The sequence below is a fragment of the Sinocyclocheilus grahami genome, unplaced genomic scaffold (genome assembly GCF_001515645.1).
Source record: "Sinocyclocheilus grahami isolate Dianchi unplaced genomic scaffold, SAMN03320097.WGS_v1.1 scaffold36.1, whole genome shotgun sequence".
NCBI classification, from domain to species: domain Eukaryota; kingdom Metazoa; phylum Chordata; class Actinopteri; order Cypriniformes; family Cyprinidae; genus Sinocyclocheilus; species Sinocyclocheilus grahami.
In genome coordinates, this window is record NW_015505215.1 from 763,432 (window position 1) to 791,399 (window position 27,968).

At 37.6% G+C, this 27,968-nt stretch overlaps 2 protein-coding genes and 1 long non-coding RNA gene across 3 annotated transcripts in view; all 3 read right to left on the bottom strand.

The window, feature by feature from the left end:
- Positions 1-1,685: 1,685 nt before the first annotated feature.
- On the bottom strand, positions 1,686-3,027 carry LOC107581655 (uncharacterized). Its single transcript, XR_001608849.1, has 3 exons — positions 2,816-3,027; positions 2,434-2,527; positions 1,686-2,337 (listed from the first exon to the last, which is right to left on the bottom strand). It is a non-coding gene; the product is annotated as an uncharacterized lncRNA (long non-coding RNA).
- Positions 3,028-5,828: 2,801 nt separating this feature from the next.
- On the bottom strand, positions 5,829-18,797 carry LOC107581611 (mucin-3B-like). The gene is made up of 8 exons (XM_016267241.1): positions 18,683-18,797; positions 11,377-13,788; positions 11,024-11,227; positions 9,381-9,949; positions 8,147-8,243; positions 7,852-8,013; positions 7,608-7,771; positions 5,829-6,194 (listed from the first exon to the last, which is right to left on the bottom strand). The coding sequence occupies exons 1-8, from the start codon at positions 18,795-18,797 to the stop codon at positions 6,078-6,080; spliced, it is 3,840 nt and encodes a 1,279-aa protein (XP_016122727.1). The 3' UTR covers positions 5,829-6,077.
- c4b (complement C4B (Chido/Rodgers blood group)) overlaps positions 18,376-27,968 on the bottom strand; it is a 19,723-nt gene continuing 10,130 nt past the window's right edge. Inside the window, exons 21-35 of the mRNA XM_016267242.1 lie at positions 25,386-25,548; positions 25,052-25,266; positions 24,777-24,935; positions 23,700-23,759; positions 22,798-22,888; positions 22,501-22,669; positions 22,320-22,410; positions 22,018-22,092; positions 21,830-21,932; positions 21,228-21,317; positions 21,015-21,107; positions 20,800-20,883; positions 20,480-20,612; positions 19,818-19,935; positions 18,376-19,380 (exon numbers count right to left, since the gene is read on the bottom strand). Of these exons, the coding sequence (XP_016122728.1) occupies positions 19,357-19,380; positions 19,818-19,935; positions 20,480-20,612; positions 20,800-20,883; positions 21,015-21,107; positions 21,228-21,317; positions 21,830-21,932; positions 22,018-22,092; positions 22,320-22,410; positions 22,501-22,669; positions 22,798-22,888; positions 23,700-23,759; positions 24,777-24,935; positions 25,052-25,266; positions 25,386-25,548 (1,668 nt within the window). The 3' untranslated portion in view covers positions 18,376-19,356. The remainder of the gene's footprint in view (positions 19,381-19,817; positions 19,936-20,479; positions 20,613-20,799; positions 20,884-21,014; positions 21,108-21,227; positions 21,318-21,829; positions 21,933-22,017; positions 22,093-22,319; positions 22,411-22,500; positions 22,670-22,797; positions 22,889-23,699; positions 23,760-24,776; positions 24,936-25,051; positions 25,267-25,385; positions 25,549-27,968) is intronic.

Here is a 27,968-nt window from a genome sequence, read left to right on the forward strand (position 1 = left end):
TGAGCCCACTTGCAAGGCTCTATGATATCCCAGCCCTTAGTTACAGCGATATCTTGCTAATACATGTGATATTGGATTTTTTTTTGTCAGTTTAATTGTCTACTAGGCAAACATAAGGCATGAAGGGTATCATTTGCCTCTAAGTTTAATACTGAGGGTCAGTATTTTTTAAAATTTATGAGCAAAAGCAATTCCACAGTCAATTGCAGAAGCAAAACCAAGAGGTACCTCCCTTAGCTAGTACCACTAAACTGAGGCAGAAGTAGGAGGGTATTACAAAAAAAGGTATTACATGTAAAGGTATTACAAAGCACTGCTACTATAATATATTTAAAACTGAAGGGACACTTTATTGACATCAAGCTCTGTCTGATTATACAATATTTTCCAAAGTGCCAGGGATAATCATCAATCAGCATGAATAAAATGCCTTATGCTCAGGCCTCCAGGTTGTTTAATGCAGACTAAAATGGACCATCCTCACCATGTTCCCCTTCCCTATTACAAGTGTCATAATATTGAAGAAATAAAAGTCTTACGGCTAATGTAAAATCATATGTCAATGGAGACTTCCTAAAAGAGTTTTACATTAGCGTTGATCTACAAGCATTATCTTGGCCTGTGATTCCCATGTGTCTCAAATCTGAATCCAGATTTAAAGTTTAAAGTTTAAAAAAATATTTTTTAAATATTAAAAATTTTAATTACACAAGTTAGCGACTTATTCACTAAACCTGCTAATTCAGTTTGAAAAAAATCTAACTAAAAATAAATTGTAACAGCATACACTGTTTATTTTTCTGTGCTTCATTGTTTGAATCAACCTGTTCTCTGCACAAACATATAATACTATGTATGTTTAAACCACTGTTGTCAGATCTGAGATCTCGCAAGAAAAACGAACTACATGTACCCGCAGAGCAAAATATCTTCTTTTGTGTTCAGCAGGAGGAAGAAATTATGATGAATCGCTTGTTCTATTCCTCATTTGTAAGTCACTTTGGATGAAAGCATCTGCTAAATGAATAAATGTAAATGTAATGTAAATGCAGGATGAAATGTAAATGTTCATGCAGGTTTGGGTGAGTAAATGATGACAGAATTTTCATTTTTGGGTGAACTATCCCTTTAAGTTGCATTTCAGAAAACATCTTTTTTAATAATTATATCATTTAGAATTTTTTTTTATGTTTCACATATATAAATGGACATTGAAATCCATTAGTAAATTCATCAAATGCATTTACCAAAGTTGCTCATAATGAATGGACATGGCAACACTGGTTTAAACAGAGTCCCATTCTTTCTTTACAAATACTTCATTGTTGAAGATGCTAAAACAATTTATTCATTGCTCATGGATTTTACTAGCCCTCCATGTCAGTGTAATGGATTTAATGTTTACACAAATCACTCTATTATTTGATTACAGATGAAAAAAAACTCCAGTTCCTGTAGTACAATACACTCTAAAAAATGCTAGGTTAAATACAACCCAGTGCTGGGTAAAATAGAGACAAACCCAGCAATTGGGTTGTTTTGACCCAGCAGTTGGGTTACTACCCAGAAGGTTGGGTTAAACATTTAACCCAACCGCTGGGTCAAAACAGCCCAATTGCTGGGTTTGTCCCTATTTTACCCAGCACTGGGTTGTATTTAACCCAGCATTTTTTAGAGTGTACAATATAATGTTAGCTTATTAAGGCAGAAGGCCTTTACATGCAGTAACACAGAGTGTATATGCCTGATAATAACCTGAGAGTAAGAAAGTAGCATTTTGTGGTTTTCTGTTGTCTTTGGAAACCATTGCTTACATCAGTCCCAGCCTTTTAAATCAAACAGGTATTTATTAAGGGCCTTCCCAGTGGTCCAGCATCCTAATGCCATGATGACTTTAAGGATCCAGCTGAGAAGTCCTTCTGTAGGCAACATGAGGGAACCCAAAGATCCAGATATGCTCCTTGGGGAAACTAATAAAGGGAGACTGAGTGCTACACTCCCTACTGCCCCTGCTGCATTTTCAGCAAACGCACACACTGTCAGCGAACAGGAGAGGGTGGAAAAGGCCAGGCAGCGTGACATAATGACCAACCCATCTGACGATAGCCAATCAGAGAGTATTACAAAAAAAGTAGAGCCAATCAGGAGGATACGAGCAGTGATGTGGTCCTCACTTAGCCACAAGAAGTCAAAAGTAATGAGCGCAGGACCAAGTGATTCACCTGCCCATTCTACATCGTTCTGGAGTGACTTGACAGTTTGATTACTGGGAGAAAAGACTGAAAGGACAGAGGAACAGCCAATCAGGAGGAAGCCCACCGATGAAGCTCTGTGGTCCTGTTAACAGAGAAAGAAAAGTCATAACAGTGCACATGCATCTTACTAACAGTTTATATAGAATCACTGCATTTAAGACATCAAATGGATGATTACCTTGAACAACCAATAAGCAGCATGCAATGCTGAGACAGACAAAATCATATATGTCATGGCTGTGGTACACTCTCTTATTAAATCCATCAATGCCCTATGAACACATAAAACACAGATGCATAAATCAGTGCACTTATAAGTGTGCACTGCACTATGAACATGATGTTTAAGTATAACATCATTGAAATACAAATACAGTTATAAAGGATGTTTGTAACTACTGCCACAACCTTGCAACAAACTTGCATGTAAAAGACAGCTAAAATGAAAACGAAAAATGCACCATGTATATAAATATAGTAATGCTTCTACAAATTAAGTTACTAACTAATAAAGTCTGGATAATGTACTCTCTGTAGCGAATAAGATTGTCACACTCTACCTGAGCAGCGAAGTCTTTCATTGTTCAGCGTGTAATAGCAGACATAGGAACTGCAAAACGTCAAGCTACTGAATTAAGATTTAAATCAAAGTGGTTGTCGTTATGTTGTGATGTCAAAGATTGCGCTCAGCATCTGTTTATCAACAACTCGAGCGAGCACAGGAAGTGTGTGCAGTTCTGCGTTTAGCTGTGGAAGAGTGTGTTGTAGCGGACGAGAGAGGAACAGCACCAATAGTCAAACTGGTGCAGCACTCAAGTGATTTTCCTCATTGAAGTATCTTCACATCCTGACAGCAATCAATAATTAAAGTGGTCTAGATATAAAAATATACATTTGTGACTTCTGTGGAAGGCACAGGACCATAAAATGTTAGCAGTGCTTTTACAAGAGGGAGGAATTTGATGGAATGGGTTTCAGTCTACACGACGAACTTGTGGAGTTTCTTCTCGACAGGTAAGTTAAGCTAAACTTCAAGTTAAAGGGGTCATATGATGCGATTTCAATTTTTCCTTTCTCTTTGGAGTGTTACAAGCTCTTGGTGCATAAAGAAGATCTGTAAAGTTGCAAAGACTAAAGTCTCAAATCCAAAGAGATATTCTTTATAAAAGTTAAGAGTCAGCCACACCTACCTAAAACGGCTCGTTCTAACACGCCCCCACATGTTTATGTCACGATGTGGGAAGATTTGCATAACGTCGCCCAAATGTTCACGCAAAGAAAGAAGGCGTTACTTTTATTCTAGCTGTAGTATTGTTGTTGCAGCCGCCGTCATGTCGTGAAGGCGCTGTGTGTTTCGTTGTGAAAGCGAAACTACTTTGTTTGGTCTTCCAAAAGAGGACGATATCCGCTTCGTCATGCCTGGAGCTGATCCGTGCTGGTCGCTGAGGAAATACAACAACATCGCGCTGTGGATCGCCAGATCGGCTTTACCGTGGACGAAGTGATGTAATCGGACGGAATTCATTAATTCTAAAAAAACAAAACAAAAATGCAAAATGCCTTTGAGTGGTTGGCCTATGTTAGGGGTTAGTCTTACTTTTAAGGCTGGAATAATGTACACTACATGACTTTTGCCCAGATTTACAGTCTGGAGCATTTGACACTAGTTGCCCAAAGTCAGAGCAAGTCACTAATTTGAGTTGGCAAGTTTCATAGAAAGTCGAGTAGTGTATGATAGTTACAGACTTTTTTTTAGCTCTAGACTATTAATCCATCCAGTCATGTAGTGTATTCCAGCCTTTAGTTAACTACTGTATATATCCCCTCCCCCCTTTTAATTTTTTCTAGAACATAACCCTGTTATTTAGATAGCTAAACTAAGTAAATGTGTGTGTGTGTGTATGTGTCTGAGGGTGCTTGTCATTTCCTAAATTGTGCATTCATGTTTTCTCGCTCCTCTGACCATCAGCCTGTTGAAATTGAGATATATATACACCCCCTGAAAGCTGAATAAAGAAGCTTTCCATTGATGTATGGTTTTTTAGGATAGGACAATATTTGGTCGAGATACAACTATTTGAATATCTGGAATATGACGGTGCAAAAAAAAAATCTAAATATTGAGAAAATCGCCTAAAGTTGTCCAAATGAAGTTCTTAGCAATGCATATTACTAATCGAAAATTAAGTTTTGATATATTTACGGTAGGAAATGTACAAAATATCTTCATGGAACATGATCTTTACTTAATATCCTAATGATTTTTGGCATAAAAGAAAAATCAATAATTTTGACCCATACAATGTTTTTTTTGCTGTTGCTACAAATATACCCTAGCGACTTAAGACTGGTTTTGTGCTCCAGGGTCACATATTTAAACAAAGCAGAGCTGTCGAATATCACAATCTCTTTCTTCACTTTTCTGGTATTCAGGTTATCAATGGAAATATTTTTAAACCCCTCAAACCTCCTACCTTCTGGTTGGTTGCTTGCTTTGGCGTCTCTTTGCCTCAGTCTGTCCACAGAGTTGGACCACAAGCATCCACAAAATGAAAAGTAACAGCACCACACTCACCCCTGAGAAACACATGCTGTTGATTCTTTACTGAAACCTTTCTGAAAGCTTTTCTTTTACTCCCCCCCCCCCCTTTATTAACTTACTCCTCCTATCCTGCTTCAATCCTCATGATTGAGTGTTGCTTCTCAATGTATCTTCTCATCAAGGATAAATAAATATGATCCTGACCTTAATCTCAATTTTATACTCTCAAAGCAAGAAGAGTGAACCACTAACATAACGGTTTGATAAATGATATTACAGGTTACCAAATGCCCATTGGCTTTATGACCAACACAGTTTCTATTTAGTCAAAAAAGGAAATACTTATAAATAGTGAACTCTAACACTAAGTTACTGTGCATGCTATTGTATAACCTTTACTGCCAAGTTCCATGCTGATATATTGATGCAAGGCGTTGGATGCAAAGACCCCATTCATTGCAAATAAAGCAGTGATTCAGCATAAGCTCAGAAATATAGTGAAATACAGTTCCCACCCTGAAAAACCAATCAAAGAAGTATAGTGTCAGGTATGGTGGAATCTTGTCTATAATAGCCAAACCACAATCTAAGAGTTACTGTTAAACCAGTCTGCTTCAACTGCCATTTTATCAGAATTTGGATAATTGTAAAAGGATTTGCCTGTAAAGCAAAGTTACGCTGTAATAATTCACTGATGGGTTCATTATACAGATATTAACGTAAATCTGACAGCTTGACACATGCAAATACTACTTATTCTTTATTTGGCTTTAATTCTGGATTTAATAAATTATAAATAATATTATATATAAATGCAATATCAAAAAGACACAATAAAATGATAAATATGTAAAGAAATACTAAAAATAATACACAAAACTCACTTCTGAATCCAGGACTGGTTAGTACTTTGTTTTACTGATTTTGTCTACATATCGTAAAACATCAAAAGTAAAACAATTTCATAGAGAGGAACTCTAAACCAGTCATATGAAAGGATTTTAAAAAAGTACCAATAGTAGACAGTGCAGTTATTCCAGTAGCGGAAATGTTAATATCAATGATGGACCTCCATTAACACAAGTATATTGACACATGCATAAAGTCTACATAACATTTAAAAAAACACTTTATATTAACTTACAAAGGTTGTTGGGATTGGAAGTTGTTTGCATATTTACTTTGTGTGCATGTTTTTACCCTATATACAGTATTGAAGTAGCAGTGAGTAAAAGTTTGTACAGTGTATTTGCAGTATGTGCACTATTTACTCTGTAGATTTAACCTTGGGTTGTTGGGGTTGTCAGGATCATTTGACTGATATAGGAGGGTCGAAGCTTCATCTCAGTAAATGGGAGGGATGCATCTTTGCCCTTCCAATCTATCCACACCACACCCTGAGAGACAAGAAGAAAAAAAAAAGACTCAGAAATCAGTGGATAGTTTGCGACTTGTGCCCCATTGGTGTCTCTACAATGTCTATAGTTTGATGCTCTTAACATTGTACTTTAAACCTAAGAAGAATGAAACGTCATACTCTAATGTTTGAGCTACAGAAACACTACTGTCTGGTGATGCAGTACCTTATTGTCTGAGTAGGAGGCATAGAGGCCGTTGAGGTTTGCCATGTAGCAATTTTTATACCACCAGCCTCCCATGTAGGCCTTAGCGCAGGGAATGCTAAGTGTGTTTGGGTCTTTGTCTATGGTGGAGAATGGACGGCCGTTGTGATATTTCGTCGACCTGTGCTAGCTCTAGGACTATTCTTGTGTTTTGCCCACCATATACCTGTTTGCCCTCATCTGACCCATGCCTGCTGTATGACCACGTCTCTGTCTGTGTCTAATAAAGCTTTGCGAATGGATCCGCAAGTCTCACGTCTCGTCAGCCCCGTAACAGAAAAGTTACGCTGTAATAATTCACTGATGGGTTCATTATACAGATATTAACATAAATCTGACAGCTTGACACATGCAAATACTACTTATTCTTTATTTGGCTTTAATTCTGGATTTAATAAATTATAAATAATATTATATATAAATGCAATATCAAAAAGACACAATAAAATGATAAATATGTAAAGAAATACTAAAAATAATACACAAAACTCACTTCTGAATCCAGGACTGGTTAGTACTTTGTTTTACTGATTTTGTCTACATATCGTAAAACAAAAGTAAAACAATTTCGTAGAGAGGAACTCTAAACCAGTCATATGAAAGGATTTAAAAAAAGTACCAATAGTAGACAGTGCAGTTATTCCAGTAGCGGAAATGTTAATATCAATGATGGACCTCCATTAACACAAGTATATTGACACATGCATAAAGTCTACATAACATTTAAAAAAACACTTTATATTAACTTACAAAGGTTGTTGGGATTGGAAGTTGTTTGCATATTTACTTTGTGTGCATGTTTTTACCCTATATACAGTATTGAAGTAGCAGTGAGTAAAAGTTTGTACAGTGTATTTGCAGTATGTGCACTATTTACTCTGTAGATTTAACCTTGGGTTGTTGGGGTTGTCAGGATCATTTGACTGATATAGGAGGGTCGAAGCTTCATCTCAGTAAATGGGAGGGATGCATCTTTGCCCTTCCAATCTATCCACACCAAACCCTGAGAGACAAGAAGAAAAAAAAAGACTCAGAAATCAGTGGATAGTTTGCGACTCGTGCCCCATTGGTGTCTCTACAATGTCTATAGTTTGATGCTCTTAACATTGTACTTTAAACCTAAGAAGAATGAAACGTCATACTCTAATGTTTGAGCTACAGAAACACTACAGTCTGGTGATGCAGTACCTTATTGTCTGAGTAGGAGGCATAGAGGCCGTTGAGGTTTGCCATGTAGCAATTTTTATACCACCAGCCTCCCATGTAGGCCTTAGCGCAGGGAATGCTAAGTGTGTTTGGGTCTTTGTCTATGGTGGAGAATGGACGGCCGTTGTGATATTTCATGGAATCACCTGAAAAAAAGACAAAATATAGAGAGTCAGATTGTCTCAAAAATGGCTTATTTCATACAAAGTGTAATTGTTTCTCTTACCAGCAGTGCCAAAGTATCCAGACAGCTCGATTACATAGTGGTTAGCCTCTGAGCTAACTTTGAAGTTGGCATAATGAGCAAAGGCCGTGTCATTTCCTGAACACAGGTCAATCCGCAGGCTCATTGGTGTACGACTGGTGAGAGTATGAAGGATGTCATTTCCTGTGGAGAGAGGGTGCAAGAATGTAATTCAAAGTCCCTGCAACAGTTAAACTGATATTATTTAGATGGGGACCTGGGATATATATATTTATTTATTTCAAAAAAATAATACAATCACTGTGAAAAATCTCACCCAGCCAGAATTCCCCACTCAGGAGACCAAAGCCTTTACTGTAGTCTCTCCAGCTCCTGAAGAAATCAGTAGATCCATCCATTCTCCTCTGGAATACCTGCATTTGTAAAACAACAAAGTCTTACTCAAATCCAGAAAAACATTCAGTGTTAAAAACTTTAGCCACATATCAGTTCAGTGCATTCTCCATGTCAAAAAAAAAATAAATGAAACTTGTAAATTTTGTGAAATCTGTTTGTGGTTTAGAATTTCGTGCACAAAATACAACTTTTGTTTTACAAAATACATTAAAGAGTATTCGTGAAAAAGAAGTGCACTTAACTGTATTGAATGCGCAATTGTAGTTTACTATATAAAAATTTTTTTACTGGCACATAATATAATATTAATGAAATAAAAGACCACTTAATTGTACCTAAAGGGAGTACACTTTAATGTTTCTTAACACACTTGCACTTTGTAAAAATGTCAATTGTAAACTAAGAAGTGTAAAAATGTAAACGCTTTATTTTACTTATCACCATTAAATCATTATTTTTTTAATAATCTTTTAAGCATAGCGTTAGTTCTAGCAGGTCACGGCAGTCAGTTTGACTGTCAGTTGATCCACGCCTTCCTATAGTAATACAATGCCTATCGCAGCATCCATATATATAAGGTCTATTCAGTATTAATCAGCAGCTTATCATATTGCTCAGGAGCTAATTACCCTCCTCCATCCCCAGCTCCTCCTTTCGTCCATAGTCAGGACTTGGCCTTCTTATATTCCTTGTTGAATCAGACTCTTTTAGCTTGAATTATGTTGTTATATTAAATTGTCATTAAGAACATTAATGGTATTTATTATGTTGGTTCTTTTCGGTTTACTCTAAGAGAGTATCACTGCTCTCCCTGTTCTTATCCATGCTAAACTACATGGATGGGCACAGAGTTTTTGCACAGAACAGAACCATACTGCCAGTCCAATCTGTGTGTTAATTGTCAATCATGTTTGAAGATAGCGGTCCTGACACAATTATTTTGATTAACATGCAAAAGCACATGTAAAGTAGTTGATTATAATTTGAACAATAGTGTGTAATTCAATATTACATTTCAAGTTAATATGTTTTAAATGGACTAAATAGCTATTTCATTACAAATGTGTCAACTGATCTAATAACTGATAATCTGCTGATAGTTTTGATAAAAGGCTTTGTATGAGTTTTGGATTCAAAATTTGCTTATGCTTTACATGCTTATCAGACTTCTCTGCTTGGAGAGTTGTTGTAACATTGATGCGCAATAGCTGCTTGTCTTTTTCAGTAGATGGAACATTAATAGTCCTGCTTTCTTTCGCTTGATCACCTGCAGTTCTCATAGTGACCTTTGTCATGGACATAGTTGCATTAGATGATTCTTTGGTGCCTTTAAATCCATTCTCTAGAATTTTGTTGGTTCCATTTAACTTCTTCACAGATCTTTGAGTCTGATTCTGATAGACAGGCTCATCTTTAAGATTATTTTTCTTGGACTTGTCAGTGAGATGAGTTTGTGATTGTTTGTCAAAATCCAGTTTTATGATTGCTGTTTTGCCCTCTTTAGCTTGCTCTTGACTCTTTGTGTTATTGGACTGGACTTTACCAGGATACACGGTTGGACTTGGCTTCACTGTTGGCTCGGCTGTGGTGTTTTTCTTTGGGTCGATCTTTTTCACGAATATGGTCTTGTCTGGCTTTGCCTTCACAGGTTTTGTATCAGGATTGGCAGTGGGCATCTTCATAGTCACAGTTTCAACAGTTACTGCGATCTTCTTGTCAACAGCTGGGGAAATCATTTAGAGAGGGACTTACAATACATTCTTAATTGAACAGTTCAGCCCAAAATGAAACACAACATTTAGCAAAATGTACCTGCTGCTCTTTTACTCACAATGAATACGGATTGGGTCTAGGGTCAGTTAAAGGTGCAGTAAGCGATTTCTGAGAAACACTGTTGATAATTGAAATTGACACCCAAACAAACACATCCTGTCAGTGTCAATAGCCTCATGGGCAGCTTCACCGATATTTTGCACTATTGCGCTTTGGGCACCCTGAGTTTGAATCCCGGCTCGTGGACCTTTCCCGATCTCGTCTCCTCTCTCACTCCTCTCATTTCCTAGTGCTTGCCTGATTGTGACCCTTCTTTTTCCAGTTATAATCCTCTGACCTTTTCCTTTTCAGTAATGTCTCAGCCATCTCTCTTTTTACAGTTTTTACACTAATTTCTTCACTCATTCACTCTCGTATATGCCCCTTACTGCTGATTGGCTATATTGGCAGAGCTATGTTGTGGTGCTCTGTCTGATCAGTCCAATCCACTTCGTTTTCCCCCTATTTATTCAGGTCTATGTACAAACAATATTTTTGTTCTGCACAGACAGGACAGACAACTAGCAAATATTTACAAAATAGCATGTTTGGGTGTCAATTTTCAACAGTGTTTCTCAGAAATTGCTGACTGTACCTTTAAGATCTAAAATGATAAAAAGCACCATAAAAATTATAAAAATAGTTTATCTTTCACACAAATTTCCATCTGTTGCTCACATTAGGACTTAAAATATTAGGGATAGCATATAGATCATATGGACTACTTTTATGATACTTTTATGGTGCTTTTTTAATTTTTGGAGTTTGTCAGCCCCTCGTCAAAATTAACTTTCATTGTATGGAAAACAGCAGCATGGACATTTTGCTAAAATTATGCTTTTATGTTCTATGAATTAAAGAAAATCATGTGTTTGGAACAACATTTCTGAGTAAATAATGATAACCAAATTTTCATTTTTGTAGTGAACTATTCCAGTTATCATTAAAGTTTAATATGTGTTGGACTCTCGTATGCTTTACTTACCCTTACTGCAGTCTAGGCCTGTATAACCAGTCTGACACACACACTTTCCCTTCACACACTTCCCTTTTCTGTTGCAGTTAGAGGGGCAGGTTTTGCCACTGCAGTCTGGGCCACTGAAACCCTGGAAACAAACACATCTTCCTTCTTCACACTTGCCCTGGCCACTACAGTTTTTAGGGCATTGCTCTCCTGAGCACTGAACACCTAAATATAGACGGTACAGTGTGTGAATTATAACCTGTTCATCCAGTTAACAGTTATTATACATTTTAGATTGTTAATGCTTGTTTACCAGTGCCATTGTAATGGTTAACTACATTTTAGGATCTTTATTATTGCATAATTTTACTTGCACATTTTTTTAATTGCTGCCATCTCCTTCTCAAGAAATTCAACTCTGTCCCTCAGTGTGGCCATCTCAGTCTCACAACCTCCTGTGCAGGCTCCTTGTACCAGGTTGATGTGATGAGTCATAACCAGAGGAGATCCAGGATTCAAACTGAGCTCCATTTCTCGTACTTTGGTTACATTACCTACGTTTGTCTGAGACTCTGTCTGTGGAACACAACCGCCAGTGATGACTATAACTGGTGAACTCTCTGCAGGTTTGTCTTTAGTTGGATTCTGGACTCTATCCACCACAGGCTTTGCAGTAGATGCAACACTCTGATTGACATTGCTAATTTCTGAGGAAGGTGATTGAGTTTTAGTTTTAATTTTGGTATTTAATGATGTAGTTACAGGTTTTGACAAATTTACGTAAAAAATTTGGGGCGTTGACTTGACAGTAAATGTTTTCTTCTTGCTAAGTGTGATTTCATCCACAATAGACTTTGTGGTGGATGGGAGAGTGTGATTGCCACTGATCATTTTTGAAGTAGACTGAGTTTGTTTTTTTGTTTTGGCGTGTAATGATGTAGTTAATGGCTTTGACACATTAACATTAATATTTTGAAACAATGATTTGACAGTAGAATATTTCTTCTTGCTAAGTGCGCTTTCATCCACAACAAGCTTTGAGGTAGATTGGAGGGTCTGAGTTTCTGAGGAAGTAGGATGGGTCTGGTTTTTCATTTTGGTATTAACTAATGTAGTTAGCTTGGGAACAGTATGACTAATAGTTTGAGCCGTTGACTTGGAAGTAGAATTGTTCTTCTGAAGAGAAGGCCCAGGTTTCTGGACATCTACAGCAGGCTTTGGTGTGGATGAGAGAGTTTGACCAACGTGACTGGGTTTTGAGGAAGCAGAATAAGTTTGGTCTTTCATTTTTGTGTTTGCTGGCTTTGAAGCATTAACATGAATAGTGTGGCCTACTAACTTGGCAGTAGTGTTTTTCTTCTCGCCAGTTGAGGCTGGATAAGAAGACACAGGTTTCTGGACAGCATCTACAGCAGGCTTCAAGGAGGATGGAACAGTTTGATCAATGCTACTATTTTTTGAGGAAGTAGATTGAGTTTGGTTTTTCATTTTAGTCTTTAATAATGTAGTTACTATTTTCTCAACTTTAAGATTAATAGTGTTGACTTGCTTAGTAGTAGAATTTTTCTTCTCAGTAAGTGTGTTTTGTATAGTTTGCACAGGTTTCTGGACGGTGTCCACATCAGGCTTTGTAGATGATGAGAGAGTCTGATTCACTCTGTTAGTTGTTGAGGAAGTAGTTTGAGATTGGTCTTTCATTTTGGTCTTTAATAATCTAGTTGTTGGTTTCTCAACATTTATAGAGTTGACTGACTTGGTGGTAGAATTTTTCTTCTCACAAAGAGTGTTTTGTACACTTTGCACAGGTTTCTGGATGGCGACCACATCAGGCGTCATAGATAATGGGAGAGTCTGATTCACTCTACTAGTTGTTGAGGAAGCAGATTGAGTTTGGTCTTTCATTTTGGTTTTTAATAATGTAGCCGCAACTTTAATAGTTTGGGCTGTTGACTTAACAGTGGAATTTTTCTTCTCACTAAGTGGGTCCTGAAGAGAAGGCACATGTTTCTGGACAATGCCTTGACGCTGATTGACATTGATAACTTTTGAGGATGTAGATTGAGTCTGTTTTTTCGTTTTGGTGTTTAATACTGTAGTTACTGTCTTTGACACTTTAACATTAAAAGTTTGGACTGTTGATTTAACAGTAGATTTTTTTTTCTTACTAAGTGTGCTTTCATCAGCAACCAGCTTTGTAGTGGATGGAAGAGTCTGATTGACGCTGCTAATTTTTGAGGAAGTCGGATGAGTCTGGTTTTTCATTTTGGTATTTAATGCCACAGTTACTATATTTGGAAGATTGGGACTACCGGTGAGGGCTGTTGACTTGGCAGTGGAATATTTCTTTTCATTAGGTTTGCCTGGAAGAGTGGGCCCAGGATTCTGGACACCATCTATAGCAGGCTTTGTAGTGGATGTAGGTGTCTGACTGATGCTGCTAGGTTTTGAGGAAGTGGGATGAGTTTGGTTTTTCATTTTGGTGTTTGATAATGTGGTTACTGGTTTCTGAACATTTAGATTAATGGCATTCACTTTTGATTTAGTAGTAGAATTTTTCTTCTCACTAAGTGTGTCTTGAAGAGAAGGCACAGGTTTTTGGGCACCATCCACAACAGGCTTCGTGGTGGATGAAAGAATCTGATTGGCGCTATTACTTTTTGAAGAAGCAGCATGAGTCTGGATTTTCACTTTGGTGGTTAATGTTGTGGTTACTAGCTTGGGAACATTATGGCTAATAGTGTGGTCCTTAGATTTGGTAGTGTCTTTTTTATTCTCGCTAAGTGTGCCTTGAGTAGGCACAAGATTTAGGATGAGGAAAAAAACTATTGAGATTAACATTTTCTTGCTGGATTAAGGTGTCGAGTCTTTCATTCAAATAAATGGTTTGAAATTATAAAATAAAGCCTAAATCAAAATGGCAAAGTTTTGATATTTGTTTCCCTCAACTATCTTACAGGTATTTGTGATTATAATGGATGTGTTCCCTGAGAAATAGAAAAGCTGAGTTAGTTTGCCTCTGCATCCAGTTTCATGTACACATTCATTTATTGCTCAAATTTGTGTAAATAAAATAAAACACATGCCTTTCAAATGTATGTTAGGCTAAGATGAGCCGGGCTGGCTGAGCTCAAGACTGCATTTTTGGAAAAAGCTCTCAAACCCCTATCAGCGGAGGGACTGTACTGCAGCAACAGAGCTGCACTGTCCTTCTCTCACAGGAACTGTATGTCTTTGACTCAACTCTTACATAATCTTTACTTGGGCCAATTGAAAACTGCCAGGCCCAGTTTCCGGTTTAAAAAAATACTCCAGTCTATTTAAGCGCTCACCACAGAAGCATCCAAAAAACTTTTTAATAATCGGACATGTGGTAAAACTTAAAAATCTATTTAAAAAAAAAAGGATAAACCTGATAGTTTTTTTTTATAAATGTTTGTAAAAATGATTACTAAGAACATGCATACATATTAATAAATATACATAATGATCCATAAAATGTTTTATTTTTTCATTATCTAATATCTAACATCTACAATTCTATCTTAAACTGGTCATTATTTTACAATACAAAACATTCAGCCCACTTAAAATAAATGTAATTCTTACTGGCAATTATTGATTATGGCAATGAACACAATGATTGTAGTAATAATGTAATTTCAATAATATCATGTGTAATACAATGTGTCTTACCTGTGTTTGGAGCTGCTTCTGTCCTGCTCTGTGTTGTATGAGGCTCCTTCCATCAGCTTTGAGAAGCTCCTGTGACTGACTGAGATTAATAGAGAAAGAGAGACAGAGAACAGGAGCTGCACTAGCCAAAGGAATCAAATCTCCTACTTAAAGCTTTTCCATACTCCGCCTCCTTGACAATTTACATTGAGCAATTTCCATGCTCCTGAACTGTTTTATGGGTGTTTTTTTCCTGACGAGAAACTCCCTAAACAGTTAACAGTTAAGAGTTTATGAATCTATCTGCAATAAGCAGTCTCTCACCTTTATGTTTATCAGTTATTGCTTTATGTGGCATGAATGCTGTCTGCTGGAATTCTGCATGTTTTTACCAATATAATGGACAATGTCAAACACTAAATGTATAATGTATAACATCATTTTTTCCCCCATGTTACAACCACCAAGTGGGTTAAAGGGACAATTCAACCAAACATCCTGCTATAATATTCATCTTCAAGTTTGTAATAATTGTAAGAATATTGTAAATGTTTAAAATAGCAGCATTTCCACTTTGATCACCATTAACACAAATGTACCATTTCATTTGATTTTGTCTTGATTTTATCCCAATTATTAAAGGTGCAATAGGTGATTGTCTTCAGACACATTTTTTGTTATGCTGGTTGAAAGTCTCTTCACATCCCGATATAACTCATTAAGTTAAGTGGTCTAAATGTATTTGTATGTATTTATATATTCTGTGGAAGGCGTAGGATCAAGAAATGTTCGTCCAATCAAAACGCTCGGTCCGAGCCCAGCGGTTAATCCAGTCCTCGCGCCAGCTCGTTAGAAGTGAGCTACGTGCATGAACTGTACGTGTTCTGATCGATATGATCCCTACACAGTGTTTATTGCTCCCTCCTCCCTGAGCGGATCCTATTAGTGACTAAATTTCTTCTGAATTTAATACATGTCTGATATGAATGTATTAATATTAATAACAATACTATTAATAATGAATCAAGTAGCTAATAAGTTTGAAATGCTGGATTTGACAATATTCAAATTCAATATTCAAAAAATTTCCTGACAGTGTTGTACCCCTATTACATGATAAACATGAAAACACATTTTGTGAGAAAATGGTTACACCCCAAAAATAGGTGGAAACCTCTGTTCGACAGATTTATGTTGGATAGATTTATCTAAAATAATTCCATATACACTTCATTTGACCCTTTCCACAATGATCTGGCTTGAACTTTTTCTTTCTAGCTGAAAGTTTTCTGATGAAAGTTTGATTGTGAAGATCCTCTAGTGGAACACAGAGAGTGTTTGTCATGTCAGCGGATGGGACATGATGAGTGGTCACTGCTCACTAGCGCCCCTGCTTGTATGATGCTAATATCATGCTAAAGCAGGCCCACATCAGTGAGATCACCGTTCTGGTGCTGACCTGACCTTACCCTCTTAGTCAAAGCAGTGCCAAGCCTTGAGCTGTATACACACCTAACAAAACAACCATCTACTGACAAGCATTTCTGGGGATTCATGAGCCAAAAATTATATTATACGGTATAGAGTATTGCCCATTTGTTTCTGTGGAAAACTTTCTATTTACCACTATTTAAACAAAACACTTTAATCCAGTTGTATTTGCATTTGCTTGTAATTTATAGACTTTTTTAAAAACGAGAAATGGTTTCATGAAACAACAGACTAAATATACCTGTGTTGATTAATCTATTTAAATGCACACAAATTATATAAAATACAAATAATACAGATGCTTTGACGCCATTAACAGTGCAAATATACATTTAAGTGAGTAATTACTGAATTTTATAAAAATAATAAAGTATAAAATAAAGTATAAATAAAGTATATATTAAAGTATAAAAATCCAGTCATTAAGTCGTTGGAAAATTCAGTTTATGATAGTATCTATGTTTTGGAACATGATAACTGTTTCAAAAACAGCTTGACCATCTAAAACTGGTTTAACCAGGTGGTATTTTCCAAAAAACAACTTGACCACCTACCATGCTGTTTGATGATTTGTTTGTTTATTGACCCGATGATGGTCCACCTGCTCATGACCAGCTAGAAACCACCTACCATGTTCCAAAAACCAGCTTGACCACCTTTACTTCTTTTCTTTGTTTGCATTTTTGTTTCTTTGGTCTATGATGATCTACCAGCTATAATGACCAGCTTAAACCAGCTAAAAACTAGCACTATGTTCCAAAAGCCAGCTTGATCACCTAAAATGCCATGAGCTGGTTTGTTGCTGTTTTAAAATGCTCTATTAACTTGAACCATTTGTTGGCATCTTAGACCAGCTAGAAACCAGCCTAGCTATCCTTCTAAAAACAGCCTCACCACCTTTTCTTGATAGTAGTTAGGTTGTGGAACGTCTGAGAAGTGACATACTGGACGGCATTTGTCGGTGCAGTGTGAATTAGCCTTTAAAATTGTATGATCAGGTCGTAGGTTTGTTGTCAAAAATGGTCTACTAGCTTGCACCAGCTAATGCACAGCTAGAAGCCTACCAGCTTAATTTAAATATCCAAAAGGGATGTGAAAATCAGATTTTGTTGATTTGATTTGAGTTCTTAAATATACTTTGGGCTGCACCAACATGAAAGTTGGCAAGGTCACGTTGGAAACATCCAAAAATTCAAGATATGCATAACAAGTAAATGAAGGTGATGTTAAAAGATGCAAACATATTCACATAAATACAGCATTGAACTTTTTCCAAATGAAAATATGTGCATTTCTGAGTCGGCATATTTGTTCAGGCTTTACTGATTCAAACGTAGTGAGAAGTTTAATGGTGACAGCACAAACAAGGCGAGCATTGACCTGAGCCTGATTGAAGTAATGGCCAATCCCACCGTGTTGCTTATGTTGGACCAACTCTCAGAGATTAGAATAATATGAGAGCATAAAGCCTGGTTCTGTTCCTCTCCTTCTCTACTCTTGGTGCTCTCACCTCTTTATGTCCTCCCTCCTCCAAAAGATTGAAAGAAGCTTTACTAACAAGGGTTTAACATGCCAAGCACTAATAAACATGACACAGACACATGCATCTTCTTGGCATCCACTGGAAATTGGATTAGACTTCTATTGAAATTATTATTATTTTTGTGACATTGTGATGTTAGGATTGCAAGACAAATTTTAAGTGCATAAAAGTCCACTAGTGTGAATCCCATTTGAACTCATGTCTGAATCTGTCAGAACATAATTAACTCCACATGCATTTAGGATTGCATCATATCTGAATATTTATTATTAATTAAAAAAATCATTTACTGCAGTAAATCATTTGTAACAATGTATCTTTAAGTGCACTTGTCATACTAAAATCAATAAGCAAGTCAGATGTTCGTTCAGTAGCAAAATTCTACAAGAGATTTGTTATACTGATGAATTATTTAGCGTTTTGACCAATTCATTAAAAGAACCGGCTCTTAAGAGTCATTAATTCAATGAATTCATGCATACTTTTTCACCTATATAGTAGGGAAGTAGGGTGTAGGCCTGTATTTATTTTACTCTATTATTTTGTGGTATCCTATGCTATCAATTTAGATTTCAAATGTGTAAGTTGGATAAAATAGGGCTTCTTTTAGGGTGGTGCTATATATTCACATTTATACTGAATCATTTAGAAGATGCCTTTATCTAAATTAAGGGAGTAACACAATTTTATTGTATCAAATACTTTTAGTATTTGCTCAAGTTCTTTAAACAGCGGAACAAGAAACAAACGTGTTTGCATTTGTCTGATAATTATGTAGATATAATTGGAAAGTCCAAGTCTTTGATCATTGATTCTATAGAGCCATAATTTAACATAATGGGTTCTCATCTTATCTCAGTCCATCATTACCATCATTTCTCCACTCCTAGCTACCTTGGGTGCAGTGTTATCTGCTCCTTTTGGTGCCTTCTGAGTGAAGCGTCTGCTTTTTCGCACTGAGTGGGCAATACTACCCACAGTGCAGTTGAGGTTCCTATGGATTCTGTGATGCTCTGCCCTTTCAGCTTCCTCTTCAGTGAAGTGTGCGCGCTGTTGCACACGTACTTGCCCCCCGCCTGCCACTCGCATGCAGATGTTACCGAGTTTACCATGAGCACAGAAGCCCCTCTCACACTCCCAACTGCCAAGTGAAATGAGTCTTCAAAATAATAAATACACATATGCTGGGAAGCTGAATCACCCCACTATAACAAATCAGGTCTCAAAGATTGGACGGACATGAAACACAGTGAGAGGATGTGAAAGAGGCCTCAAAAGTGTGTTTTTTTTATAAGCCTAAATTGATATGTGTTGATTCATCTGTGTGTGGTCACTCTTATGCTGCTGAACTGTCTCTTAAAAACAGAGTGTCTCAAATACCCAAAAGAAAAAAAAAGATTTAGCTTTGACCCTTATGGTTGCTACTGTGATTGTTTCATAGATACTGACTCTGAAATGTTTTGTAAGCACAATTATTTTAAGTCATGATAACAGATAGGCTAAAACATGTGTATGTCATACAGGTTCTCAGTTCCCATAATCTGTAGCATGAAAAGAAAAGCAAGTTTACAATTCAGGATAAATGTAGATTCCTTTTCTGCGATAGTGAGATGTTGAGTAAATAAATTCCCCCAAATTGTAGTGCAGACTACATGTTGCATCCATCAACTTGGTACTCTTTCACAAAATCTTTCAGTTCCTTGCAGTAAAAAAAGTGTGTTTTTTTTATAAGCCTAAATTGATATGTGTTGATTCATCTGTGTGTGGTCACTCTTATGCTGCTGAACTGTCTCTTAAAAACAGAGTGTCTCAAATACCCAAAAGAAAAAAAAAGATTTAGCTTTGACCCTTATGGTTGCTACTGTGATTGTTTCATAGATACTGACTCTGAAATGTTTTGTAAGCACAATTATTTTAAGTCATGATAACAGATAGGCTAAAACATGTGTATGTCATACAGGTTCTCAGTTCCCATAATCTGTAGCATGAAAAGAAAAGCAAGTTTACAATTCAGGATAAATGTAGATTCCTTTTCTGCGATAGTGAGATGTTGAGCAAATAAATTCCCCCAAATTGTAGTGCAGACTACATGTTGCATCCATCAACTTGGTACTCTTTCACAAAATCTTTCAGTTCCTTGCAGTAAACCTTGTTGACTGATGCTCTGCATGTTGAGGCCGACAGCTTCTCCTCAACCCATGTTTTTGAATCCAACAGGTACTGCATGCTGAGAGAGAAAGAGTTCATGTCTGTTAGCTTTAAACTTTATATATTATCATTATATTATCTATGTTAACATATCTATCTATCTATCTATCTATCTATCTATCTATCTATCTATCTATCTATCTATCTATCTATCTATCTATCTATCTATCTATCTATCTATCTATCCGTCCATCCATCCATCCATCCATCCATCCATCCATCCATCCATCCATCCATCCATCTATCTATCTATCTATCTATCTATCTATCTATCTATCTATCTATCTATCTATCTATCTATCTATCTATCTATCTATCTATCTATCTATCTATCTATCTATCTATCTATCTATCTATCTATGTTTTCCAGGACCATACTGACTCATTCTGCATTACAAAGAGTTTTGAGACTTCCCTCCCCATGTTACCACTTCAAAAACTAGCAAGTAGCAAATCATAGTTCCTGACAGGAACACAGCCTATATTTGTAAAAATATGTCTCACCCGAGCATCCCATTTCAATAAGACATTGACTGCTAAATGATGCATGTAAATATACTTACTTTCCATTCGAGTCTTTGGTGGGGCCATCGTTGCCCATGATGAGGTACGTCTTGCCCTCTTTCAGCTCACCCTTGCAGTGCTTTCTCTTGGCAAACACCCGTGTGCTGTCTGTGCTCACGCCAGTGTCTCCCACTGAGGGTCAGAGGTTAAACTCTTAACTTATCTGAGCATATCTGGTTGATTAACAAGCTTAGCAGTGTCCTTTTTATCTAAAATGTATTTTTAAAATGCTCATGTCTTGATCTGTGTTGCTTATAATTACTACAATGCATATGATATGACACTATACTATAATGCTCAGGAAAAAAGGATAACTTACTAAATCGGAGGACCACGGTCACAGATGTTGAATACAGCATAAAATTGCTCTCTTCAGTAACTGAATCCACAATGACTTCAAACACTGTCAGAAAAGGAATATGAATAATTAAAGATCAGATATGCCTCAGACACAATTTCTTAATATCTTATTGAAAATACTTGACCCTCTTAGGTTTTGTTAGTGTTTTTTTGTATAAATATGGAATCACAAACCATAGTCAATGTTGGTGTGATAACAAGCATAATCATATCGGTCCTTTTTGGTGATTTTCATGTCAATTGTTTTCTTCTCTGTGAAACAACCCCCTGATGAAACAGACATTATTACATTTTATAATGATATAAAACTCCAAGCAGTTCTACAATATACGATAATCTGATTATGATATGTTTGTTTGAATGGTAAATTGATTTCTGAGAACCTACTTTCTGCACATTGACACACATCATCTGAGCACAGGACAGAAATCGCCTTACTCCTCTTAGGGGCGCTGTACAGCACTGAACATCTCCGGTCTGTGAAAATCATATGTGAAAGGATATTATATATATAACTGTTTTTTCCCCACAAAAAAAGCTTTGAAATATATTTTTCAAGGTATAAAGTATTCATTCCTTCAGATCATAAATTATTATTTAACAGTTTTTGGGAAGATTACAAGGCTTATGACCTGCATTAACCTTGCCATGTTATAAAAATAATTTAAAAAAAATTATCAAATTGACATTTTAAGAGACTTGTTGACTTTGACACACAGTCATAAGGGTCTGTAGGGGCTTTCTCTATGATATATGCTGTGTTTCTGTCATTTCCTGTCTATGTTTTTTTCTCTGCATGCTGGTTACATCACATGACAAGTTTTTCAAATGATAATAAGCAGTGAAGCGATATTTTCTTCTAAATAATGCCAACCTACTTATATATATTTCTTCATTATTATATAAGGACAGTTTATCAAACGTGACATGACATTAAGTTCAGTTGGTCCTGTAAAATGCATTTGAATATAAATTAAGGAATAGCTTGCCTGGTTCATAATAATCATAAAACGTAGCAGGAGCTGGTTGAACTAAACCAATGGCCACAGTTTGCTTCGCTCCGAATGCTATACAGGCCTCACCTCCATCTATCTGAGGGTTTACAGAGAGACAAGTTCAACTACTTGGACAGATAGGGATATATGATTAACTCTGACTGCGTTTGTGCTCATTTCACCTCATTGAAGTACAATAGCACTCTTCCGCGTGTGAGCTCATAGTGAGAAATATACATGTCCACCAGGTCTTTCAGCTGTTGGAGAGAATGTTAGAGAAACAATAGAGGAAAGCAAAATGCAGAAAGACCACTTACTCCATCATAAGATACAGATGGATAACTACTAAAACAGAGGATAAAGACTAGGATTATTTTAGATAATAATATTATATATAAATACAGATATAATAATACATATTTTGAGTATAATTCCTTATTTATTAAAAAAAAGTCAAAAATCATAGGATAAGATTATGGCTGACCTTTTCTAGATCTGTACTGATTGCATCAAAGCCACTAAGTAGAGTGATGTCAGCAATGGCCATTCCAGAGAGGTTCCTGCCCTGTGTGTGACTGTGAGAGAAGACAGAGGATGCTAATAACCTCCAAAACAGCAGAACATGATTAAGATGACTGATGTTTGTTAGAAGTGCTTTTTCTCACCTGACACACACCGTATAAACCACTTCATCTTGTGTGTTTTGTGTAGTGTCTCTTTTTTGTCTGCTGCGAGCATCAAACCACTCGATTGCTGTCCGAGGGAAATCTTCCTCCTCCTTCCTCTCTTCTGCCTGCTCATAGTCATAGTAACTGTAACTTTCTTGTACTTCAGCTAAAAAAAAAAAATAATGATAATAACTGCACATTTATTTCTGCGCATCTGTGTAAATTAGGTATGAATAAAGTTAAATATATTGTTAAATTAGGTCTGAATTTTGGCTTGAATAGTTCATAACTCACTTGTGTACTCCACTTTTCCCTCGACAGTCACATTTATTGACAAGTCAGCGCAGTTGGAGTCTTCCTTAAGAGCAAAATAAGCCTTTGCCACCTACAGTAACAAAACCGAATAATCCCCATTGTAAAGACAGACAGACAGATATATTGACAGATAGATAGATGTGTGTGTGAGAAAGTGGCCCTGGTATTCCCTACATTATGGGGACCAAATGTCCCCGCAAGGCTAGTAATATCATTACATTTTGACCTTGTGGGGACATTTTGTTTTTTTGGTCCCCATGAGGAAACAAGCTTCTAAATCATACAGAATTATATTAGTTGAAAATCTAAAATAGCAGAAAGTTTTGTGTGAGGGGTAAGTTTAGGGGTAGGGTTGGGGTAAAGGAAAAGAAAACACAGTTTGTATAATGTAAATCATTACGCCTGTGGGATGTGTCCATAAAACATGGAAACCCAATGTGTGTGTGTCCTACTATTCAAAAGTTTGGCGTTAGTAAGATTGTACAATTTATGCTCACCAAGGCTGCATTTTTAAAATAAAAATACAGTAAAAACATGAATACTATGAAATATTATCACAATTTAAAATAACTGTTTTCTATTAATATAGTTTAATGTAATTTATTCCTGTGACAGCAAATCTGAATTTTCAGCATCATTTCTCCAGTCTTCAGTGTCACATGATCCTTCAGAGATCATTCTAATATGCTGATTTGGTGCTCAAGAAGCATTTATTATTACCAGTGTTGAAAAAAGTTCAGAATGTGATTGATTGATTGCTTTTTTTTATGAATACAAAGATCAAAAGTTTTTTCAAAAGTAATTTTTTGGGTCAACTGAATGCATTTTTTATATTACTGACCCCGTATACACACTGTGGAAATGTTTGTTAAACTTCTTACTTTCATTTTAGCTTTTCCTTCTCCGGAAAGGTTTACATCTATTCCCATTCCCACTAGTCTCTGAAAAGACAAAAGAGATACCATGATAAACAGATCAGAAGGAGAAAATATTCGAAGATATGATGAAACTATGTTGATAAGACCATGTAAAATTACAGTGACACCTGGTGCCTGTTGCATAAACTGCTTAGACTAGTCTTAAAATTTAGTCATCTCACTTTTTTCTTCAGGACTGGTCATAACTTTGTAAAGTCAGTTACATAAAAATGTAGGTTGGTCAGGGTAATTTGAATCTGAAAAGTAAGACTGATTACCACTTGGTTAACTGCTAGTTAAACAAATGAGTTCTTAAGACTCTTAATATAGAGGCTATGTTTATGCAACTGGCCCCCGGAGGACAAAAGGCCAAAATACAGTAGCTCCAGGGCCGTTTCTAGCCATTTTGACGCACTAGGCGAAATTCCTATTGGGGCCCCTAAACTTTGCATGCAACAATCCGGCAGTAATTGACAGCGCTCTGATCCAATGGCAAACAGGCATCGTCAGATTGACAGTACTCTAGCCCAATGATGTTAGGGGATGCAGTGGGGGCAGCAATCATATTTCAGGGTGGTCGTGCCACTCTTTATCACAACCCTGCTAATGTGCGCTCATTGGCACCCCCTCCTGCTGGTGGTGCCCTGGGGGACCGCCTAGCTTGCCAATACCAAGAAACGGGCCTGAGTAGCTCCTCAGTGTCCTCATGTCAATATATATATATATATAGGCCCCCCTATTTATGTAAATGTGTGTGTGTGTGTCTGTGTGTGTCATGGCACAGTATTTTAGATTTAGGACAGGATTCAATCCTCATTCTCTTTAGCCATTTTATTAGATGTCTGTCAGTGTTTTGGTTCACTGTCCCAGGTATTTACCCACCTTTTTGAACCTACATTCATTTTTAATTTAAAAAGAATAATAATTAAAACCTTAGTTTTTTCACACATGATTTCCCATTAATGTGAATGTGTTATAGCTAATAAAAAAAAAACTATAATTTCAGTAATGTCATTAATACATTTTAGACATTATATTTACCTTTAATTCTGTTTCCACTTTATTTTCATTTTTTTCCAAAAGCAGCTTTTCCATCTCAGACCTCCCTTGAACGGTGAACTGTGCATTGATTTTAGAGACGGGGACTTCTGGTATACTCAGTGCATACTCCGATAAGGCTTCCAATCCCATGATAGTGTCCTAAAGTGAGTTTGAATAGTATAGTGTTATCATTTTATAATTTATTTTCCAAATATTCTTTGGAATTAGAGTAAAATACATAAAAGAAAAATTTCATTCAGTTTCATTAGACCTACCTGTGTTGATTTGAAACCTCCTTCATAGTTCTCTTGTGAAGACAATAAGCAGGCGGCAGCATTTGCTGTTATTAAGTCATTCTGTGCTAGTGCAGTCAGGAGAGCATATGCGGTGGTCTCTACTGTTAACGCCACTCCAGGGGGCACACGGGAAGTTTTAGCCTCATTTACCAGTCGTATATTTTCATCATCTTGCCAAACAAGACACTCTCCCGCTTATCGGTTCAATTAAGCAGGGGAGAGTAAAAATGTAACGGAAAAAAATAATGAATGACTAATTTAGATATTTAAAGTTTCCAACACTTCCATAAAGTTTCAAAACGTGGTATGATACCTGGTTTTGCAAGACTCCTGAGTTTCCTCCAGGCAGACAGTGATTGAGTTCGGTCAGTGAGGCAGACAGACAAACAGTACGCCGTAATGGCTAATGCATAAGGTCTTTTAAGGTCACCAACCCGTTTAAGGAGGAAGTCGGTGGCATGGGAGATGCTTTTATTCTAGTGAGCATTAAAAGACAGTGTTAGTTTTCCTTTATTTATTAACCCCCATAATGCATTTAAAATCTGTATTATTGACACTAATGTAACTTCATAGATAATTTTACAAAAAGTATTTTTGGCACCTAATGGTACTCCATACATACCCGGGTCCAAAATGACCCGGACACGAAACACATAACATTTTTCTAAAACTTTTAATGTATTTCTTCCGGGTCAAGAACAGACTTGAATGCGTTATGGGGGTTAAAACATTCTTTCAGTAGTACCTCTAACAGGCTTTCTATGTATATTATAGATATATAGTGATCCCACAAAGCGGATACTTAGGAAACTTAATTCACTTTACAATGTAAAAGATACAAAATAGCATTTTTTAACCAACTGCTGTCAAGGTGATTTCTTTGGGCATGAAGTAATTTCCCTTCAAGTTCACACATGTGTCCTAGCAGAATAACCACTTGTATTGTTCTTACATCTACACAGTTTGACAACTAGAAAGTGTCCAAGATTTTCTGTCTTCATTTTGACAACCTTTTTTTTTCATATTTTGAAACAAACTTAATTTCCTCTTCAGGAACCCGAGCTGCGTCGGAAAATGCTAGGGGAACGCCTTCTGTGACCACGCTCTGAATAACATGTGAAATCAGTGCAATAGCTGAGCGGGACATCACGGGTGGGTGACGTCATGACCAGGAATCTATAAAAGCACGTGCGGCGGAGCTAGCGTCAGCTTTCTGTCATTCAGCGAAGCGCTCTGTGTGTGTGTCAGTCATATTTATTGTTGTCTGTCAATTGTGAAAGTCTATAAGCTCCAGCTATGTCTAAGTTCATGCAAGGACAAAGCATTTCAAGGGCGAGAGCAAGCCATGTTGTAGGTTGCGTGTTCCTCCCTGCCCAAAGAAATGTTATATCATGAGTGGGGATACACACAGCCTGTGCCTGGTTTGCTTGGGAGTGAAGCATAGTTGTTACTGCCTTGCTTCGCTCTCAGAGGGCTCTCTTTGAGGAGGGAGCCTTCACTAGTGTTCCTCGCGGTGCCGGCCCCGCTTTCGCCGAGAAGAAGCAGCGGCTGTGCTCGTGGGTTTCGCATATGGATCTGCTTCCTAATCACCAGATCCGGCGCTCGCTCTCGGGTTTTTGGCTGTGGTCCTTCCCACCGGGGAGAGGGCGCGACGCTCCACTTGTATTTGAGACACTTGGAGATTGATACGGAGGGCGTCAAAGAGCTCGCCAGTTGCACAAACATCAGTTACACAAGCATATTATGCCTGATATTATAATGAGCAGCATTAATAGGGAGCGGATTGTGTTTTTTCCGCTGATAAGCGCTCTGCTCTCACCGGGCACGCTCCGAGGAATGTGTCCGTGCCTGTGATCTTGCGATTGCGGTCCTGCTGCTGCTGAGGCACGGCAGCGACTGAGAATGTGGAGATCGCTCATGATCTAGCAGACGGGTTGGAGACGGCTCTTCCTATCTCCACCCGTGTTCGCTAGATCTAGAGCTCGTTCTCGGGGCTCGGAAGCCTGCGCTGCGGTTCTTCCCCCTCTGAGTGAGTGCTGCGGCCCTCTTTCTCTGAGGAGATTGATGTTGTTCGTGTGACTAAATGGCTCGCGCGCAGCGCATATATTACATCATTTCGGTCTTTGATGTGAATCTTACTACACTAGACCGTATTTACTCGTCTGGTTGTTTGATTGCATTTAACTCTGAGGAATAAAATGAAGTATTTTTCTGAATATCAGAAGTTAGATATACAGGGGCTCTTGGGATATAAATTTCTTGAGTGAGAATTACACGGTGCCCGTCTCTCCTCAGTGCCCTCAGGAGGTCGGTCTGCCAACCCTGCCGTGTTCCAGGGCGCAGCGGTCTCCGGCGAGCGCTTCTCTCAGTTACCGCCCGGAAACGAAGTGGTACTAAGAGGCTCGCTACCTCTACGGAGGTATCATGAGCAGCTAGTTCGGCCATCCCCTGCCGGTGTGGCGCTTCAGGGCACCGAAACTAGCCATTCTGGGCACACCAGAGATCAGTCTCGAGAGACTGATTCCCTTAGTAGATTATTTAGCAGCGTGGAAGCTACTGCCAAATGTGTCTCAATGGGCCCTGCGTACTGTAGAAAGAGGCTACAGAATCCAGTTCGGTTCTCGTCCACCTCGATTCGAGGGGAAACCTGCTTCGCATGCTCAAGGTCACTCGGAGGTGCCTACGTGCCTTAGACATGTGGAGGAAACCTTAGTTCTTGTCTCAGGGCCCGGTGCTGGGAGCTCCTTGTCGCCGCGTATGCTAGCGACGGATGCATCCCTCACCGGTTGGGGTGCGGTCATGAGTGTCCACCCTGCCCGCGGTCTGTGGAGTGGTCGCCATCTGACGTGGCATTCAATTGTCTGGAGATGCTGGCCATGTTTCGAGTTCTGAAACA